Genomic DNA, 20,464 nt, shown 5'->3' on the forward strand with positions numbered 1-20,464 from the left:
TTGATTCAGTCATAATCTCCGGTGGTGGGACTCAGGCACTGGTAAGTTTTAGAGCTCCCCAGGTGATTCCATTGTATAGTCCCATTGAAAACCACTGATCTAAAATAATTACTAGTTGGATTCCTGGTGGCTGTGGAAAAAGTAGGTTTGCCCTGAGACAGATCAGGGGCCAATTAAAAAAACGCCCATTGGGGCACCTGGGTGGCTCAGTCTGTGGAGCAGCTGAATCGGATCAGGTCATGATCTCCAGGTCTTGGGATGGAGTCCCATGTCAGGCTCTGCAGTCAGCGGGGAGTCTGCTCCAGCATATTCTCTCTCTCTCTCTCCCCCTTCTTCCTCTGCTCCCCCCACCTCTGAAATAAATAAATAAAGCTTTTAAAAATGCCCATCAATCAAAGAATTGGAGCTAAATGTTAGAGTTGACCAAGTCTGGAGTAAAATCTAGACCATATAGTCAGCCAATAGCAAGTGTAACAGTGAAGATATTTTAAGTAATATTTGTCTACTTCGAGGTCCATGACAAGCAACTTGGAAGAGGCTAGAGCTTCATATCTTTTCCCAAAAAAGTATTCCCTAGATGGGAGGATAGGGAAATGCAACTGATGGAGTGAAACTTTCTGTATGTTCGGGAGGCCCTGAAAAAGCGTTCAGGACACCTCTGCATCAGCTGTGGGCTGAGTGTACTGTATATAACTGTATTATGCATGATTTTTTTCATAGGTCTGTAATTGACGGAATATCCCCGTTCAACAATTCGAGCCTGGAGAGGCATTATTAATAGCAGGCCACGGGGTACTTACTGCTCTTGTCCATTTCTAGCTTGTTCCAGCTATGTCGGCGGTGGTTAACCTGTCATGCTGGTGGCACTGAGCAGGACAGTGTGGTGGTGATGGGGATGCATGACAAAGATACCGCATAGCAGGGGAGAGATGGTGGGGCAAAGCATACAGAGATAAATCTGTATCTTTTATATCTTTATCGATTTATATCGATAAACGTAAAGCTCTTTACTTTCCCCATCCCCCCTCCCCAGGGTCCCCTGTTCCAGGAAAAAAAAAAAATCAAGTTACAAACCCTAAACTGCACAAGTCCAAGATGGGTGCAAAATGATCGAACAGCCGCATCTGCCAAAAAGATGATGAATTCTATATGAATCAGCCGAGTGACTCAGCAGCTGAACAAAAGCTCGTCTAGAGCATTTGAGCAAGGGAAAAGGTGCTCAGCTCTCCCTGGTTACTGGCAGGTTCTCAGCTGGGCTCAGAGCCCCAAGAGAGGCAAGGTCCAGAAGGCCGAAGGGCTGGGGAGGAATCCACAAACAAGGACAGGGCAGGCAGCCACAAGCCTGGAGATCACTGGGAGAAGCACCTAGCAGCCTTCAAATATCTGAAGGACCAGCAAAGGGGAGATGGGTTGGGTTTCCCTCTATGGTTCCAAAGGACAAAACTGGGCTTGGGGCTGGCCCTTGCAGGAGCCTGCCTCTGAGAACCTAATGCTATCATTAGCTTTTCTAGACAGCTGTTTGCATACAGGTAGTAAGCTCCCAGTCACTGGGGGGCATTCAAACAGAGGCAGGATGATCAGCTGGGGGGAACGCTGCTGGTGGTGGTGGGGAGTCAGCGCTGAAGTACCGTGTGAGAGCTTTCAAAATTCCCACTTTCCCCCTTAAAGTTTAATCTTCTGAGCTTTGTTTGCTTAGTAGCTAGAGTAATCAAGTAATCATTCCTAGGGGACAACAGTCCTGGCTGTGAATCGTGTTATTTTCTTCCAAATCCCTTCTTCCTCTCCTCCCTTCCCCGACTTCAGCTGACTAAGGCAGATCTCCTTGCCTGTCCTCCAACGTCTGATTTTTACAAATACAATTATCACAGATTTGTGCCTCCTGTGCCGGATGCGGGGGGGTGGGGTGGGGGGAGCCACAGAACAGAAAAGTTACAAGGAATGTGCTCAAAAACAGCTCCTGTGACCTCAGCCATTGATATGCTAAGGAGGAGGCAGTTTCCATAGAAAATGTAGCTGTTACTGATAGTTAGACTTTTTTTTTTTTTTTTTTTTTGAGAAAAATAAAAGGAAGCCTCAGGAGAGAAATACTGTTCCACGTTTTCACTGGATTTCTTTTCCTTCTGGGCTGATTTTCTCAACATTTGGCATTGTCTCCGGTGAGGTTGAATGGGACCTTAGAGATGACACCTACCTTCGAGATTCTTCATTGTCCACAGGGAAGAAACTGAGGCCCAGAGGGCAAAGTGGTTGTCCAAGGTCACCCAGCACCTTAGGGCAGAGCTAAGACTGTAGTCAGAAGTCCATGCAACCAGCTCAAGTGCCCCAACTTCTTCTCAGGCCTAGAAGCTGCATCCGTGCTCCCTCCGGAAAAAGGGTGGGGTCCCAGTCATCCCCAGACCTTGGGCGACCAGGGACTGGACCTCAAGCTGTATTTCTTCAAGTTGTGAGCGGAAAAACTCAGCCCCTGACCATACCAGCCCTCTCCCCTAAAGCCTTCCGTCTCACATGGTTTTCGAAGTCGGCCCCCCAAACCAGGCTGCCTACCCATCTCCCCCCCATTGGTGTGAGAACCACCTGCAGGCAGCCTGACTTTTCACCTGGAGTGCAAATGTCCTGGGGGTCCAGAGTGGGTGGCTCTGTTTCCTTCCCAAGAAGTAGCTATACCTGAGGGGCGTCTGGGTTGGTGGCCGCCCTGCCTGGGGGTGGCGCAAAGTCTCCCATCTGTCTGTCACACCAAACCACCCTGCCAAAGGGAGTCTAGAAATGAGCTCCTCCTGTCAGCAGAGGGAACTGAGACAGACCAAGCTGAGCGAGCCCCCTTGCAAAGAGGACCTGCACATAATTTGCAAGGCCGGGAGCAAGATGAAAATTCGGGACCCCTTGTTCGACAACTATGAGGAATTTCAGGACTGCATCCAGAGCCCTCAAGCCAAGTGTGGGGCTGCCGAATCCCACACCATGAAGCCTGCCCAGCTCTGGGCCCCAAGTGGATGGGGACAGTAACTGCTTAAGGTTTAGGAATCAAGGAGCCAGGGGGACATTCTGGTTCCCCAAATGTATGCTCTGTTCACCCCTAAAGATACACTTCTGTTTCTTCCTGGCGAGCAGGTGCACCAAAGGCCCACGGGGTCTCTGTGATGGGGGAAGAAGGCGATATTTCTTTCTCCCTCTGTGCTCTTCTCTCGCAGAACACCCTCTCCGTCCCACCCTCATTATTTCTGCTTTTCTACTTAAGTGGAACAAGGCTCACGTTCAATGTGAAAGAACTGTGCCATTTTATTTTGGACTGGGAACCGGCCGGGAGCGCAGTGGACCCCTGGAACCCTGTGGAGGGGTCGCCAAGCTGCGCACGTTAGCTCGAGCTCTCCCCTCCTGGGGGCACCGTCCCCCAGCTCTGAGCCGCCGGGGAGTGGGGAGCGGTGCACCGCACGCAGCACCCAGGCGCGGCCCATCTCCGTGCAGATGCCCTGCCTCCCCCGCCCCCCCAACCCTACAAGCGCCCCCAGCCCGGTGCTGCCCGGGAGCGCCCCCCTACCCCGCCTCCGCATCCCCTCCCGCGCCAGCTTCCAGAAAGCTCCCGGTGAATTCCACAGCATTCTTTGGGCGTGAGTCATGCAGGTTTGCAGCCAGCCCCAAAGGGGGTGTAGACGAGACAGAGCGCTATAAATACGCGCGCCTCACGGTGCTCACCACGCGGTGTCGCCAGGAGCTGCGCACGGTCGCTGGGCGCCGCTGACCGGTGAGATGTCCCCACCTCTCCTACCCGGCGCAGAGCCCCACCGGGACCCAGGGCGGGCAGGGGTGGCAACCAGGAGAGGACAGGAAGATCGCTGGTACTCCCTGAGCTGTCTGAGCTGCGCTCTGGATGGAGGCGGGGAACCAGGGAAGGGAGGTGGCCCGAGCCCCATCACCCGGCCGCGGAGCTGGAAGCAGAATTGCTGGGCGGTGGCGCCCAGGCCGGGACTCCGGAGCTCCCGTGCTCGCTAGCTCCAGCCACAATTCTGTGGGGTAGGTAATTAGGACAGGTGTAATGACCCTCCTTTTGCAAAGATGGGGGACCGAGACTTGGAGAACTAATGCCTATTGCGGGAGGCCCGGACCTTCCTGTGGCATTCTTGTCCAGGTACTGAGCTCCGGTGGTGGTTGTCAGCTTGCCTGCTTGGGTCATCTTGTCTGCTCCTGAATCCCGTGGTTCTCTCCATAGGGTGTTTTTAAGTATGTTTTGATTTAAGTACATGTTGCAACCACTTAAATCCCAGTCTTTCTGCTTCCGAAGGCACCAGGATACATCAGAGAAAAGTCACAATCGCCATTAGATCGCAGACGTCTGCTCCAACTGTCTCATTTTATAGATGATAATCTGAGGCCTGGAGAGGTTTAGGATCCTCTCCCAAGATAAACGGCATGTAGGTGTCAGAATCAGGACTAGAACTGAAGCCTTGATCTTCCAGAATTTCTGGACCTAATTAAAAAAAAAAAAAAGAAGCTGCAGCAGCAGCTGCTTATTATTCTTATTTTTAAAGAGAGATTAGGAATTTAAGAATAAGGACAGATACAATGAAAGGGTGCCGGCTGGAGTCTTCATTATAATAACAGTGGGAAATTACATGCAATGTAAATGCCCAACCTTGTGGGATGGCAAAATAGACTACACCAGAAAATGCACCATTCTGCAGCCTCAGAGGTGTGCTTTTAAAGACTATTTGAAGATAGTGGGTGTAAGGGATCTGATTGCACACAAATGCATAGAAAATAGAAGGAGATCTACCACAGTGTTGCGTCTGGATGGTATGAATTACAGGTGCCTCGTTTTTCTTTTCGGTTTGGTTTCTACATTTGGGGAGGCAGTAGCATAGGAGCTTGGGCCTTGGGCTTTAAAAACCGTGCAGCACCCCAGCTGCGTGACTGCGTGGCTTAGGTCTCTGCGTGCTTCCCATCGCTCCATCTGCGTGGGTGAAGCATCCTTGGGGGAAAGAGGCTGCCTGGCGGAGGTGGGGAGTGGAGGACCTTGGTAGGGCTTGTTCCAGTCACAGCAATTGGCAGCCAGGTGCCCAGGCCTGAGCTGAGAGGAGAGGAGAGTCGGCGCACATGGAGGGCAGTTGCAGTGCTGTCCTAGGAAGAGCAGTATCAATGTCACGTTCTGAGTCGGAGTCGGCATCGTCACAAGATCCCTGCCCCCCCCCCCCCCCCCCCCCCCCCCCGCCTCGGGTGATTCCTAGGTACTCTAAAGGAGCAAAGCCCCACAGGGAGGGACCACAGGTTCCTCGGTCCCTCTCCAAACATGCCACCTCCTTCCACTTCCCGGAAGGATAGTGCCAATGCCCACAGCTGGTCCTAGGTCAGATTTCGAAATAGTCAGAATTTACTATGATTATCTAAGACCCCTGTGTTTGCAGAAGGCATTCACGTCTCGGAGGTCCATGCTGGGGCCATTTTACAGATGAAAACACTGAGGCTCAGATTTAAGTGACGTGGTGTCAGGGAAAGGACACTGGACTGGAGGTTGGGAGGGCTGGGTTGTCTTCCTGGGGTTGCCAGCCTGCTGCGGGCCTGGGGAGCCCCGTGCTGTCTCTGGATTTGACCTCCCCTTAGAGGCAGAGGGATTTGGGCCAGGAAACTGCTCTTTTTCTCAGCCTTGGGACCCAATGGCTCCCCATGGCCCAGGCTCCTGGTGGGAGACTGTACTGGCTGCTGGGTTTCCAGACTCCTCAGTCGGTGCTCTTGCCTTCGGCTCCCTTTTCTTCAGGGCCCAACGCCCTTTCTCCTGGTCCAGACCTATTTCAGAGGCTCTTGTATGAATTTCTGAGAAGTATCCAGGGGCCTCTCCCCGAGAGGTGGGTGTTCTTGCTGGCTTTCTCTCTCTGGCGTGGCCAAAGCTCTGTTTCTCTCTGAGGCATTTCAGGCCTTAGTGAGCAGCTAGGGCAGAGCCCGTTAGCCCTGGGCCTTCTATCAGGCCTGAAATAGCGCCCCAACTCAGCCACCCACCCTGTCTTGGGGGAAGGCAATGACCCACTCTCTTCTCCCACGCTGCTCCTTTGCTCTGCGTGGCTGGTTTGGGAACCGCAGCTTGGCCGCCTGACTAATGACTTTCCGGGCAAGGCTTCCTTTATTTACGTGCTACCAAATACGTCCCTATGGGCCTGCCCAGCTGAGGGCAGTTTTTAGAGGTTCACAGTTTCGGGAAGGGGGGACCCCACCTCCCTGTTCTGTTAGGGGAAATGAGAGAATTCAGATAAGCAGTGGGGGCAGGGGGAGGCGAGAAGACGGGCTGCTGGGAAGAGGGGTTCTGTTTTATGCAACAGCTCCAGCTTCTGGGAAAGGGTCCATTGTGTAAGACTGGGCTGTCCTGGGTTCCCAGCCGTCAGCTGAGTGGTGGAAGGGGCACCTTGGCAGGGCACCCTACTGTGGGCTTAAAGGGGAGAGCCACGGGAAAGGGAGCTGGCGGCAGAGGGGCCCATCCATCCAGAGGAAACTTCTCCTGGGGGGGGGCGTGGGCCCCATCGTTTAACCCTTTGACTTTGCCCTCCCCCACTCTCTACTCTCTGAAGACAACTGCCCCCTGCTCTACTGCATTTATACCCCAAATCTGTGCAGGGATATAGATCTCAGGTCTCATGCGAGGGATCGCAAATGACCTTTATTTTCCTTTGCCGGCCCTTTGGCTCTCACTGCCTCAGAGTCTTGAAAGGCCTTTGTCGGGAGTGTTGAGGCTTGGTGGAAAAAAAGGGGATTTTTCTTTTGTGATGGATTGGGAACGCCTGCTGTGGGCCGGATTAGTGATGCACACAGCACGGGGTTGGGGGGGGTCTACGCAGTCCCCACATCAGGGCTGGGAAAGGAGAGGGGCCAGTGAGTCAGCCCAGAGAGGTGTTTTGAGGGTTTATTTGACATGAGCAGGTATCAGATAGACGTCCTTCCTGGATGCAGAAAGCACATGCTCAGGCTTAGTCAGCGATTCTGGGGTGGGGGGGGGGTGGCTGGGGGGGGAGGGCTGGACCTGAGCCCAGAGCTCTGACTCCAGAGTTCTCGTTTCTTCTCTATTAGGCTGCTTCTCCTATGGTTCCTCCCTGTATCCACTTTCTTTTGAAGGGGTCCAGGGGCAATTCTGAGCTTTTTCTCCCAGTTTCCCTGGGGGATAAAAACACAGTAATGGCAGCCGAGGGGCCGGCTGAGGGCAGGGCCTCTGTGGGGCTCTGGAGAAGCTGCTGTAGGCTGCAGGCCAGGCCGGAAACCGGCAGGCTGGCTAGCTGTTACCATGACAGTCTCCTGTTCTCTACAAACAGAGGCCTGCTGGGATTCCAGAATTGGAGAGGGAGGTGCCATGAAGACTCTCCTTCTGCTGGTGGTGCTGCTGCTGACCTGGGAGAATGGACAGGTTCTGGGAGACCAGATGGTCTCAGACACAGAGCTCCAGGGTAAGTGGAGCAGGTGTCCCCTGTCCTAGCACACTCTCTGCCAGAGCCCGAAGTGGTAGAGACGGTTTGGTCCTGTGCATCCCATCTGTTTTGCTCAGACTGGGCCCTCTCGGAGCCTCCTCCCCCCGCCCAGCTACCTGGTCTAGGTTCTTGGCCGTCAGGTGGGCTTCTGGGCATTTTTCAGGCATATCCCCAGCACTTTCTGGCCCCTACAACCCTTTTCACCAGTCTGCTTGCCCCGGGGCCCACGCCTCCTCCGGGAAGCCTGCCTCATTTGAGACTTTGTGAGCTTCCATTTCTGAGTCTCCATAGCACCTACTATATGTACCCTACACCTTTCCGCCTAGAAAACCAATGCTCCGTATCCAGGTAAGGGGAAACGTCCTCCTGCAGAGCCCAGCTTCGGGGTTCCCTCCTCTGTCAGGCCTTTCCTGAAGCCCCCCCACCCCCGCCCTCCTCCCCATGCTTGTCCTACAAGCTGACCGGTTCTCTGGGGTCGTAGTTAAAAACTCAAACTTGGAAATCAGACTTGGGTATGTGTCTGGCTCTGTGACTCCCCAGCTGTATTAACCCGGGGCAAGGATCTGATCTCACTCTGCTGCTTTTTCCTCCTCTCCTCGTCGTCGTCGGTGCAGGGGGTGATGACCTCAGTGCAGAGAGCATTGCATAAAAGGGCATGTGATGTGGCCGGCTCAGTGCTTGGCCCAGGAGAACCACCAGGAAAGCCTTAGTCGTTACTCCTTCAGTACCTCGGTGACACTGTCTCATTGCATTTGCCACACGGCGTTGTGTCTTGATCACGGTCTCCTGTGGAATGGTGCCATTAATTCATCTTTATGTCCCCTATCACGTGGAGCCATGGAATAAGGAAGTTCAGATGTTTGGTAAAATGGACTCCCAGAAACACTTGTGTCCAAAATAAGATTTTACATTTTGATGTTTAAACAGTTAACGCTTCCAGAATTTTTTTAAAAAAAATTTTATTTTAAGTCACATATAGAGTATTATTAGCTTCAGGGGTAGAGATCAGTGGTTCATCAGTTGCATATAAGACCCAGTGCTCAGTCCATCACGTGCCCTCATTAATGCCTGTCACTCAGTTACCCCATCCCCCCACCCTTCTCCCCTCCAGCAAACCTCAGTTTCTTTGCTGTGATTAAGAGTCTCATGCTTTGTCTCCCTCTCTGATTTTGTTTTGTTTTATTTTTCTTTCCCTTCCCCTATGCTCCTCTGTTGTGTTTCTCAGGATTTTTTTTTTTCCGTGGAAGTGTTCTCCTGCAGCTGGGCAGGCTCGTTCTCCAGAGCCGCAGGGGCATCGCGCTGCTCGCTGTCCCTCCCCTGGGGTGTGCCTGGGCCGGTGCTTTGTGCTCCCGAGCAACTAGCGGAATCGCTCTTTGGGCCCTGGGTCCACAATAAGCCCCATGATGGGCCCCCGGGTCAGGGCAAAGCTGGGGCCAGAAGGCTGCCCGCCGGGGTGGGTGCTCCCAGCCTTGACAGCCCCTAGACTGAACTGGCCTTCCAGACCATCCCAGCTGGTTCTAGGGTGATATCCCCAGCACCATCTCTGCCTCTCTCCTCACTCTCCTTCCCTGCCCTTCTCTTGCAGAAATGTCCACCGAGGGGAGTAAGTACATTAATAAGGAAATTAAAAATGCTCTCAAGGGGGTGAAACAGATAAAGACTCTAATAGAACAAACAAATGAGGAACGCAAATCACTGCTCAGCAACTTGGAAGAAGCCAAGAAGAAGAAAGAGGTAAGGAGGAGCCAGCTGACTGCCCCCCCCCCACCACCACCACCTGAGTTCCCTGCTGGAGGGGAGTGCTCATCGCCCCCTGGTGCCCTGCTGGGTTGTCATGGTGACCCTCAGCCCTTTCAGGCTAGTGCCTGCTGATGCTGGGACTGTAGTTAAGAAAAGAGGGAAGGTTTCTTTGCTTTTGAAAGCTTCAAGGGGTTAGATCTTGGATCTGGTTTCTTACCAGCCTGGCCCAGGGTCTGATGATGACCCATTAGTCACTTCAGTAGATTTTTCTAAACCCTGGCTATGCAAGCTCCAAGGTAGGCTCTGGACTGGGTCTGTCCTGGGTCAGGAGGGGGATGGTACCCTACCTTCAGGAAGCTTATCGAGTAGGGCAGTAACTTTGGGGTTAAGGCAGGTACACACTGCCGTGCCCCATGGCTTTCTGGAGTTCTGAGTACTTCGTAAAGAGACATTTAAGTCGGATAGTGAAAATAGTGGGTCTAGCCTGTGCCTAATGATTCAACAAAACTAAAACACCGTAATGGAATAAATCACTTATTTAAAAAAAAATCAGTAGTCTCCTTAAGGGTATCCTAAAAACCTACTCCCATTGCCTCCCTACCAATAATGAAGGAGATGCTAAGACAGGTCACTTGCCACCTTCATGACCCATAATGCATAGTAAAGTGTTTTAAAGGCTCTGAGAAGTTCTGTAGTAAAGAAGTTAGTGGAACTTCATTTAACTCTGTGTTTTCCAAACCAAATTGATCAGGAAATCCTTTTTTCTCCCCATGATAGCTTTTTCTTTTTAAAGATTTTATTTATTTATTTGAGATGGAGTGAGAGAGAGAGAGAGAGGGAGTGCATATGACTGGGGGTGGGGGGTTGCAGAGGGAGTGGGAGAAGCAGGCTCCCCACCGAGCAGGGAGCCCGATGCGGGGCTCGATCCCAGGATCCTGAGATCATGACCCGAGCCGAAGGCAGATGCTTAACTTACTGAGCCACCCAGGCGTCCCTCTCCCCATCATAGCTCTTAGCACAATTCCCTGGAAGCCACTTAGGGAAATGCTGGCCGATTCAGCAGTTTCTTTTGACACTTAATGCCCTTCCTTGGTATCCGTGTTTTTCTTCACCATTTTTTAAAAATTTTTTATGTTATGTTAATCACCATACATTACATCATTAGTTTTTGATGTAGTGTTCCATGATTCATTGTTTGCATATAACACCCAGTGCTCCATGCAGTACGTGCCCTCCTTAATACCCATCACCGGGCTAACCCATCCCCCCCACCCCCTCCCCTCTAGAACCCTCAGTTTGTTTCTCAGAGTCCATCGTCTCTCATGGTTCATCTCCCCCTCCAATTTCCCCCCCTTCATTTTTCCCTTCCTGCTATCTTCTTTTTTTTTTTTTTAAACATATAATGTATTATTTGTTTCAGAGGTACAGGTCTGTGGTTCAACAGTCTTACACAATTCACAGCGCTCACCATAGCACATACCCTCCCCAATGTCTATCACCCAGCCACCCCATCCCTCCCACCCCCCACCACTCCAGCAACCCTCCGTTTGTTTCCTGAGATTAAGAATTCCTCATATCAGTGAGATCATATGATACGTGTCTTTCTCTGAATGACTTATTCGCTCAGCATAATACTATGAGAATCCTCAAGTAGCTCAGAGAAGTGTCAGGCAAGTCCTATTTTTGAGTTTTTGTGGTTATCATCAGAGTTTGGTATCCTACAGTCCAGGTTCTGTGATAAAGCCTGTCAAGTTCAGGAAAAGACTCCATGCTGTCTTAGTTCCCGGGTCTGTGAACGGGAAAGAAAGGAAGTGGGCCATGTAGTTGATGTTGGTGCTTCGGCTCAGTAGGAGGCCTGGTGGCCTTCCCCGCAGGAACAGGGGACCCGGAGCAGGAGAGGGGTCTCACAGAACTCAAACTCTTTCCTGCTCAGCTCCTGGCTTTGGGGTGTGCATGGTCTACTTAACTCTTCTTCGAAGCGTTAATACGCTCATTTGTCGAGATTTTAATATAGAAAAGTGGAAGAGGAAAAGTTTTCTGAAAACCTTTTAACCTCTGGACAATTCGCTGTTAGCATTTGATCTGTTTCTCACTCTTTCTTTTCCCCCCTCTACACTCTTCTGATAGTCACTATATTCAAAATCACAACTTGTTAACATGAAAAATGCTTGTTATACTATTTAAAACTTAACTACGGACACCCTCGCAAAGCCGTGCGTCTCCTGCCGCTGTGTAGACCAACGATTTGCTTGGCCTTCTATTTTTAAGCATCCGGGTTGATTCCAGTATTTCCCCCCCCCCACCACCATAAACAAATACCATAACAAATATCTTCATGCATATGGATTTCTCCTTTATGGCAAGAATTCTTTGGGATGGATTCTCATAGAATTATTGGGCCAAATGACATGGATGTGCTAGAGGGTTTGGGTAGTTGTTGTGACTTTGATTTTGAAGGCTTGCTTCCTCCAGTGGCTGCAATTGACAAATAAGATTCAGAGCGCCTCTGGGGTCAAGACTAAGGGCAGCGTCAGAGAAAGGGGATATCCACGCGGGTTCTAGTGGCCGGGGAGGACTGTAAAGAAGAGCCGGGTCTCGAAGTTGAGAAGATGTTTAAAGCTGGGTGGGGAGGGAATTCCAGGCAAATGGGGGGAACGCAGGAGCCAGAGGAAGATACAGGGACTCTGTGTGGCTGGACCTGGGAAAAGGCCTGCTCCGGGGGCGTGGAGAGCCCGGCACCATCGTGCCTGCTTGCAGAGCGTGAAGCCTGTGGCTTCCGCGTGGCTAACCTGATCTCGTGTCCTCCTCTAGGATGCCCTAAATGATACCAAGGATTCAGAAACGAAGCTGAAGGCGTCACAGGGGGTCTGCAATGACACCATGATGGCCCTCTGGGAGGAGTGTAAGCCCTGCCTGAAACAGACCTGCATGAAGTTCTACGCCCGCGTCTGCAGAAGCAGCTCGGGGCTGGTTGGCCACCAGGTGAAAGGGGACAGGCCGCTGAGCACAGCAGGGCTCTGAGTGGTGGATGCAGGAACTGAGTGTGAAATATGCCCCTTCTCTGCTCCTGCCCCCAGTTCCAATGGGTGGCGTAGTTCTCCCACACCAGCTGGGTGACTACAAATCAGTTCAATTCTGACACTGTCCCCCCGGAGACGGCATGAGATCCCATGGGCTAAGGGCTCAGGCCCACAGACTGTCCTCCCCACTCCTCCCAACTTCAGGTGCCAGTCATGAGTCTGGCTTGTCACCTGTGCTGCTGTCCGACTGGCTATAGATTGGAGGTTCCCACAACCCCCTCCTTGTGTTAAATCAATTTGCTAGAGCAGCTCACAACTCAGAGACACATTTGACTGATTAGGTTATTGGTTTATTATAAAAGGATCTAACTCTGAAAAGCCAGAGGGAGGCGATGCGTAGCTCAAGGTATGGACAAGAGGTGAGGAGCATTCCATGCCCTCTGAGAGGGCACCGCTCTCTTGCATCTTCACACGTTCAGCAACCCAGATACTCCTGAAGCCCATCCTTTTGGGATTTTATGGAGTCTTCCTTCCACGGGCATGATTGATAAAATCATTGGCCATTGTTGATGGATTCAACCTCCAGCACATCTCCCCTCTCCAGAAATCAGGAGATGGGATTAAAAATTCCATCGTTCCAATCTTGGTTGGTTCCCCTGGCGACCAGCCCCCAACCTCAGGTGCTTTCCAAAAGCCACCTCATTAACATAACTTTATTATTTTTTCATTTATTATTAGCATATAACTTTATTGCTCTCCTCACAGGGAATTCTAAGGGCTTTAGGAACCAGACAAAGACCAGACATACACTTCTTTTTATAAATCAGAGTATCACAGCTTCATTTCACATGCCAGATGCAGTTGATCGGTCCCAGCTGCATTGGAGCCTGGAGGGCCACGATCAGCTGGTAACGTTTGCCATCAGTGAGCAAATGTGAAGTCGTTAAAAGCACCTATGCCGTGTGTTAGAAGATTCTTACCCAGAAATTATTAGCTGGATGACATAACCAACGACTTCGTAGTATGGCTCATCCCTGGGCCCACTTAGGCAGAAGGAATTAAGAATTTTAGCACATTGATATCAATCCCATCTTCCCCTGTGGCCTTCGCCTGGTTGCAACTCATGAACCGAAGGCCCATTCGTTGGCCCTTGGCTGCGTCGGGGTGTGGGGATCCTTGGTGGCCAGAGAGGAGACCAGTCTCAGGTGACAGGGGTTTGTGCATCTCTTGGCCTCAGACGTCTTCCCAAACTCTTCCCCGTTGGGCGGGTAGAATGGAAGGGTGTTGGCTTGACAGCTGGGGGGCCAGGGAGCCAGTCCCAGCAGGGGCTTTGGTCATGTGCTATGTGACTGAGGGGACCGAGGGGCAGCGAGGGGGCGCAGGGGGAGGCTGGGACTTGAGTGAGCTTCTCCTAACTTCCCCGTTCTGCCATCACAGCTTGAGGAGTTCCTGAACCAGAGTTCTCCCTTCTACTTCTGGATTAATGGTGACCGCATCGACTCCCTGCTGGAGAATGACCGACAGCAGACCCACGCCCTGGACATCATGCAGGACAGCTTCAACCGGGCGTCCAGCATTATGGATGAGCTTTTCCAGGACAGATTCTTCGCCCGTGAGCCCCAGGACCCTTACCACTACTCACCCTTCCGCTCATTCCAGAGGAGGCCTGCCTTCTTCAAGTCCCGCTTCGCCCGGAACATAATGCCTTTCCCTGGCTACCAACCCTTGAATTTCCACAACATATTTCAGCCCTTCTTTGACATGATACACCAGGCTCAGCAGGCCATGGATGTCAACCTGCATAGAATCCCTCACTTCCCAATGGAATTCACAGAAGGTTAGAAAGCCGTCTCATTCTTCCTAAGAAGGGATGGGAACAAGCAGGTTACCGAGAAGCCCGTTAGATTCTAAGGACTATGCCAGGGGCTTGGCGTGTGGCATCCCAGTTTCCCCCAGCAACCCCATGAAGGTGGTATTATCCCCATTTAAGGAGGAGAAAAGTATGACAGGTGAAGGAACGTGTCCAGGTATTCACAGCTGATAAAGGGGGACCCGGTCAAATGTAGCCCTGCCAGACTTGGAATCTGTGTTCTCTCAAGTTTACCATGCCCCTTCCAGCCGCTGGTGGGTGTGACATTGATTACTCCTTTCTAGAGAACCAGACCCCCTTGTCTTGGGAACCCAGGTGCCTTTATGTAGATGCCGTGCATACAGTGGTGACCGATGATATAACCAGTCCATGCTACAGTTTAAAAAAGCTGTTCCTGGCCATCACCTTGGGGCCTGGTAGAGAATGGGCATGCGTGGATAGTTTTTGAATGAATGAGGTCGACGATGGACATGAAAAGTCAATACTTTTAGAAGTGATTTCCTTCGTTAAACTAATAGACCTGGTTAGCCAACACCATCTCCTAAAGGCTACCGTTGGATTGGCATGAAGTTTGGCTTGAAACGGTTTGGAGATACAGGAGGACATTGAATTGAACAGCATCTACTGCATATCCATAATGGGGGGGAGGCTTGTGTTATAAGGCGGCTCTAAGGAGGATCCCATTCCTGCCTTCAAGGGATTTGCTGACCCTAGGGGGAGAGAGATGAGCCAGAGAGAATGCAGAGCAGAAAGGGTCAGATGCCAAAGAGAATGGCGTATAGCTATGGCAGTGTGGAGGGAGGAAGGGCTCATCGGATGGAGATGGTGGGAGTGAGGTCGCACCTAACTGAGGGAGCCCCGGGAACCCCTTCCTGTCCCTCTCTGCAGGGAGCCCGGATCAGAGAGGCCTAGGTCTGCAGGCAGACAACCCATTCCAACCTGCTCTGCCCACAGAAGCATCTCAAAGAGGCAAACAGTAGTGTGGAAGGGGTCGGAGGGGAGGCCCATCCCTATATTGCTCTGTGTGGTCCTTCAGCATGACGCCCTCTTCCCTTGTGTGTCTCCAGAAGACAACCAGGATGGTGCCGTGTGCAAGGAGATCCGTCACAACTCCACAGGGTGCCTGAAGATGAAGGACCAGTGTGAAAAGTGCCAGGAGATCTTGTCTGTGGGTGAGTCGGGGAGCCTTGGATCCCAGGAACCTCACCGGGGCTCCCTTTATGGGGTCAGGCACATGGGACTTGAAATTCCAGCCCCGCTGACTTCTAGCTGTGGCACTGGGGGGAGGGGGATCCTTGACCCTGCTCCATGTGGGCCCTCATCTGTAGACAAGGGCTAAGAGGTGGGGTTGTCCCTGAAATTGGGAGACATCTTTTTTTGATTTCCCCAGCTACTCTCTTCCCAAGGGCCATGCCGGGTAGACCTCCCTATTTTTTTCTGCAGATGATGGACTTATAGATAATATGTATTCTGTTTAATAAACTCTTACCGTGTTGGTACTGTTGTAAACACTTTGCAAACATTTACTCATTTCCTCAGAATGACCCTGAGTTGGGTACAGTGACTGTCCCTATCTTACCGAGGTGAAAAAGCTCATAGTCACAGGAAGGTTGAGTAACTTCCCAAGATGATAGGACACCCATATGTTGGAGAGCTGAGTGTTTGGGATGTGTTCTTAACCAGTGTTTGGTGTTCTGTCCCCAGAACACGTGGATCACCAGTAGTGGTACCTTAGCTTCCCAGCAAAATACCCTTTGGTTGGTCGGTTCCCAAAGCAAGGGAAATATAGTTGACCCTTGAACAACGAGGGGGTGAGGGGAGGCGATAACATAAACCATCTATTAACATGCATTTCATATGTAACCTGTATCATATACTATATTCTTAAAGTAAGCTAGAGAAGAAATGTTACTAAGAAAATCATAAGAGAAAACTATGTTTACAGTACTGTACTGTAAAAAACTGCATATAAGCGGACATAGTTCAAACCATGTTATTTGAGGGTCAACCATACTTCCTTTTAGGGCTCCCCTCAGCTTTATCAGATCTCTTCATTGGCTCATTTCTTCCTACTTTGAGTAACAGCTGCAAAAGCATCTGGAATGGTTCCTGGCACACAGGAGTCTCTGCTCCGAAAGAGTTAATTGTTTCCCTTGGACGTGGCCGATCGATCTTGTGGCTTTGCTCTTACTTAACACGTTTGGGTTTGCCAGGGCAAGCCTTTGGAGTCTAGTTAAATATTCCTAGCCTCACTCCTATAAGTTTTGAGGCCACTGCGAAATAAATCCAAGTGTGGGGGGAGGGGCTGATGTATGAATTGCAGATGAGTCCTCAACCCAGCCTCCCGGGCTTTGTCTGTCAACTACCATAGTCAGAGAAGCATCAAGTGCGCGGTTCCCCACCACCAGAGTTGTGCGTAGGGCCAGAGGAAGAGAGGCACAGATGCCCCGACTCAAATTGGCACCCCGAGCACTGATCTTAACGGTCCCTGATCCCAGCTTACCCACACTGCCTTCTCTTCACCGAGAGAGGGTTACCGCCTCTTATTTCAGGCGCGGGCCGCCAAATGAACACACACTGCCCGAACGCTCTAGACCAGGGTTTCTCAGCTTTGGCCCTGTTGGCATTTTGGACTGGATCGCTTTTTTTTTTTTTTTTTAAGATTTTATTTACTTATTTGAGAGAGTGCGTGCACGAGTAGGAGAAGGGCAGAGGGAGAGGGAGAAGCAGGCTCCCCGCTGAGCAGGCCCCCCCCCCCATCCGCCCCTGACACAGGGTTCGATCCCAGGACCCCGGGATCATGACCTGAGCCGAAAGCAGTTGCTTAACCACCTGAGCCACCCAGGCGCCCCCAGACCGGGTCACTTTTATCGTGAGGGGCTGTCCTGTGCGCTGTGCGATGTTCAGCAGCAGCACCCCTGGCCTCTACCCACAAGGCACCGGTAGCCTCCCCACCACACCGGTCGTGACAACCAAAACTATTTTCAGACCTTGTCAAATATACCCCTGGGGCAGCAGAGCCCCCGGTTGAGATCTACTGCTCTAGATGGAGTCTCAGTTCTCAATGACTTTTCTCACTTTTTAATTTTTCCCTGGTGAAAGAGTTAAGATTACTCATTGTATTATCTTTTCAACCTGGCTTTTATTTCTTGCCCCACCTAACATTTTTGAGATTTTAATACAAATACACTATCATCACTTATGGTAATCCTTTATAGTAAATGCAGTGTGCAAAGATCTGTTTTCCCCTGACTCGCTAGGGTTTGATGTACCATCCTTGAGATATTTTTTGAAAAAAATCAGGGAAAGAAAATCAGTAGTTTTTAAAGAGATAGCGGGTAGCTGCCAGCTCTTATTGATCAGACAACCTGCAGTGGGCATTCCAGGACCCAAAGCAGTCCCCTGTGTCTTCTCTGCCCTCCTGATGAGCTGGGTGACCAGCCATGAGGGGCAGATGGACCAAGGATCCTGGCCAGCTCTTCTATGTCATGGACTGTCGGCACTAGATTTCTAGCTCTGCAGATACTCTCAAAAGACAGGCTTGGAGAATTTTCCAGAGCCACAGACTCAGAGGAGGAAGAACCTAGGTTTAGGAGTTAAAGCTCTGGGTTCAATCCTGGCCCCATAAATCATTCTGTGTCTTTAAGCAAGTGATTTACTTTTGTGGACCTCAATTTCATCACTGGTAATACTTAAGGTAGAAGAGATGTGATTACTGGAGAGAGTGGATATCCACAGCACTTGAGTAGTGTGTGGTACCTAGTAGCTGTAAGTAACACTCCTTCTCTCCGGAAATGATCCCTCGGGGGACTAGCACAGTGAGGGTAGCTCCAGGTCTGAGCACACAGACTGAGACCAGTGTTTCTCAAAGTGTGGTCAACGTCCTTTCATCAGTCTCTAAGCAGGTAAGGGCCTTGCACCCAAAGGTGAATCAGTGATGTCACTAACGACACTGGTTAGTTCAGGTGCCAATGTTTTCCAGAGCAAGACTTTGTCGATGAAGGAAGCTGCGCGTTGATTTACATTCCGGGGCGAGCTCTCTGTTTTGTTACAGACTGACGACACACGGCATGTGGCTGGCCATTTAGAGTCCTGGCTCCATGAACTGATTTCCATTCATGTTTTTATCCCTTTTTAGCCTTCCCTTCACATTTCTGCCTTTTTTTCCCCCTCCATCTCTGGGCAGACTGTTCTTCCAACAACCCCGCTCAGGTCCAGCTGCGACAGGAACTTAATAATTCCCTCCAGATTGCCGAGAAGTTCACCAGGCTGTACGACGAGCTGCTGCAGTCCTATCAGGAGAAGATGTTCAACACGTCCTCCCTGCTGAAGCAGCTGAATGAGCAGTTTAGTTGGGTGTCCCAGCTGGCTAATCTCACTCAAAGTGAAGACCCATTCTATCTCCAGGTCACGACGGTGAGTCACGTCCTGGCCACACACTGAAGCTCGGTGGGGCGGGTATGGTCTGGCAGCGATGTGAACCTCCCCTGGAAGCAAAATGGGAGGAAGCTTTAAAGGGGGCACTTAAGCTTTGGATCGAGCATTTGCCATATGGCAGGAAACATAAAAACTTTGAATACATTGATGCATGGAAGCCTCGTCTCCCAGTGAGGTGTAGAATGTCATGACCCCATTTTTTTTTCTTAAAGAGGGGCAAAGGGAGAGGGAGAAAAAGAATCTTAAGCAAGCTCCATGCCCCAGCGTGGAGCCCAAGGTGGGGCTCGGTCTCACGACCCCAAGATCATGACCTGAGCCGAAATCAAGAGTCAGATGCCAACTGAGGCACCCAGGCGCCCCCATCGTGACCCCATTCACGGTTGAAGAAAGTGAGAGGTTCAACAGCTTGCCCCGGGTTTAAGAACTGAGAGGTGGCTCACCTAAGGCATTTGGACCTGTCTGCCTGGCTGAAAAGCCTGTGCTCTTCCCATGAGGGTGCCTCGCTGCCCTGCGCCATGTAGCTTGGCTCATGAATTGGTGTGTTATCCTCTACCAGTAATAGAAAGCCTCTCTCTAGTGCTGGGAACCTTTTTTTGGTTTTTCTTTCCCCGATTCCTTTTCTGCCACTGGCCCAGCCAGGGGCTGCCCAAAGAAAACCTGGTGGCTTAGAAACCATTTTTCCTCTGATGGGCTCCCCATGGGCTGGTCATGTGCAGATAGGATTGACACCTACAAACAAGTGTCTCTGAATTAGGGCCCTTCTGCTCATGGAATTTTACGGATGTCAAACCGAGTAAAAAGCAAGGGGGTCACCTGTCCACAACGGAGGCTGGCTTTTGTCACAAAAGGAGTCCATTTTGACCAATATTTCGGTTCTTCTCTTACCCTTTTCCTCGTAGGTGGGGTCCCGGACTTCTGACTCCAACGTTCCCACTGGGGTCACTAAGGTGGTTGTGAAGCTGTTCGATTCCGACCCCATCACTGTGATGATCCCAGAAGACGTCTCCAGGAACAATCCTAAATTTATGGAGACTGTGGCCGAGAAAGCCCTTCAGGAGTACCGCCACAAGAACCGGTGAGCATGCAGGCCTCAGCTCTTCTCCCTCCATGCCCAGCAGGTCCCCAGGACCCAGAAAAAAGGCCGCGCTGATGCAGCCTGGGAATGATTGCTCCTATAGCCAGAGCCCAGGCACGAAGCCGGAAAATCTCTGGAAATTCTAATTTTCCTTTGGGGGATGTTCTTTCTTTGTTGAGAAGCATTTATCCGTGAGGGTCCAGCCCTCACCTTCCATTCTCCTCCATTTTGTTTTCAGGGAGGAATGAGATGTGAGCACTCCTCTCTCCAAATAGGGGGCTGTCTGATTCCGTTGCCCCCGAGATGCGCGACAGGCCCCTAGAGAGAGCTCCGCATGTCACCGAGTGGACCGGGCCTTGCCTTGAGGCCCTCCTGCCCCCCTCGCCCAGCCTTCCCTGCCTCCGGACTCCGCACCGCAACGCCGCATTCGCTGATCACGGGAAGAACTCCTGTGTACCACTAACTCAATAAAACCGCCAGTAATCTGAACGCTCTGGGGTGTCCTGCTTTTATACCGGGTTTTTCCATCTCCCACGCGCCTTCATTTTGGTATGGAAAAAAAAAAAAAGAAGTAGAAAAGAAAAGCACTAGCTAAGATGGTATAAGGACTATCGTGTAATTGAGAATAAAAGGAGTGTGACAAAGTCAAACCAGGGATTTCTTGCTTTTAGGAGCAGAAATGTGTTCTAATGGCCAAGTAAAATGCATTTCTGAAAAGTGAATCTTGTCCATTCCATTATAAAACGGTTGCTGTATTCTGATTGGGGTGGGTGAGATCTCCTGAAGGAACACATTGAAAATTAAGATTGAAGAAGCAATAATAGGGGCTCCTGGGTGGCTCAGACGGTTAAGCGTCTGCCTTCAGCTCGGGTCATGATCCTGGGGT

The 20,464-nt window shown here is 51.1% G+C and overlaps 1 protein-coding gene across 2 annotated transcripts; it reads left to right on the plus strand.

Moving 5' to 3' along the window:
- The first annotated feature begins 3,563 nt into the window (after positions 1–3,563).
- Positions 3,564–20,067, plus strand: CLU (clusterin). Of its 2 annotated transcripts, XM_027597569.2 has the most exons (9): positions 3,564–3,739; positions 7,284–7,415; positions 9,022–9,170; positions 11,988–12,158; positions 13,634–14,033; positions 15,134–15,238; positions 18,253–18,482; positions 19,403–19,578; positions 19,817–20,067. In XM_027597569.2, the coding sequence occupies exons 2-9, from the start codon at positions 7,322–7,324 to the stop codon at positions 19,824–19,826; spliced, it is 1,335 nt and encodes a 444-aa protein (XP_027453370.2). In that variant the 5' UTR covers positions 3,564–3,739; positions 7,284–7,321; the 3' UTR covers positions 19,827–20,067. The 2 variants fall into 2 exon arrangements, with proteins under 2 accessions (XP_027453370.2, XP_027453371.2); XM_027597570.2 differs by lacking the exon at positions 19,817–20,067 and having other exon boundaries at positions 19,403–19,582.
- Positions 20,068–20,464: the final 397 nt, after the last annotated feature.

Source organism: Zalophus californianus, chromosome 2 (assembly GCF_009762305.2).
Source record: "Zalophus californianus isolate mZalCal1 chromosome 2, mZalCal1.pri.v2, whole genome shotgun sequence".
NCBI lineage: Eukaryota > Metazoa > Chordata > Mammalia > Carnivora > Otariidae > Zalophus > Zalophus californianus.

Bases quoted from the DNA above. Each gene is read 5' to 3' on its own strand.
- CLU (XM_027597569.2), top strand. From the start codon at position 7,322: ATGAAGACTCTCCTTCTGCTGGTGGTGCTGCTGCTGACCTGGGAGAAT. The intron at 7,416-9,021 runs GTAAGTGGAGCA...CTTCTCTTGCAG, and splicing joins CTCAGACACAGAGCTCCAGG to AAATGTCCACCGAGGGGAGT. The intron at 14,034-15,133 runs GTTAGAAAGCCG...GTGTGTCTCCAG, and splicing joins CCCAATGGAATTCACAGAAG to AAGACAACCAGGATGGTGCC.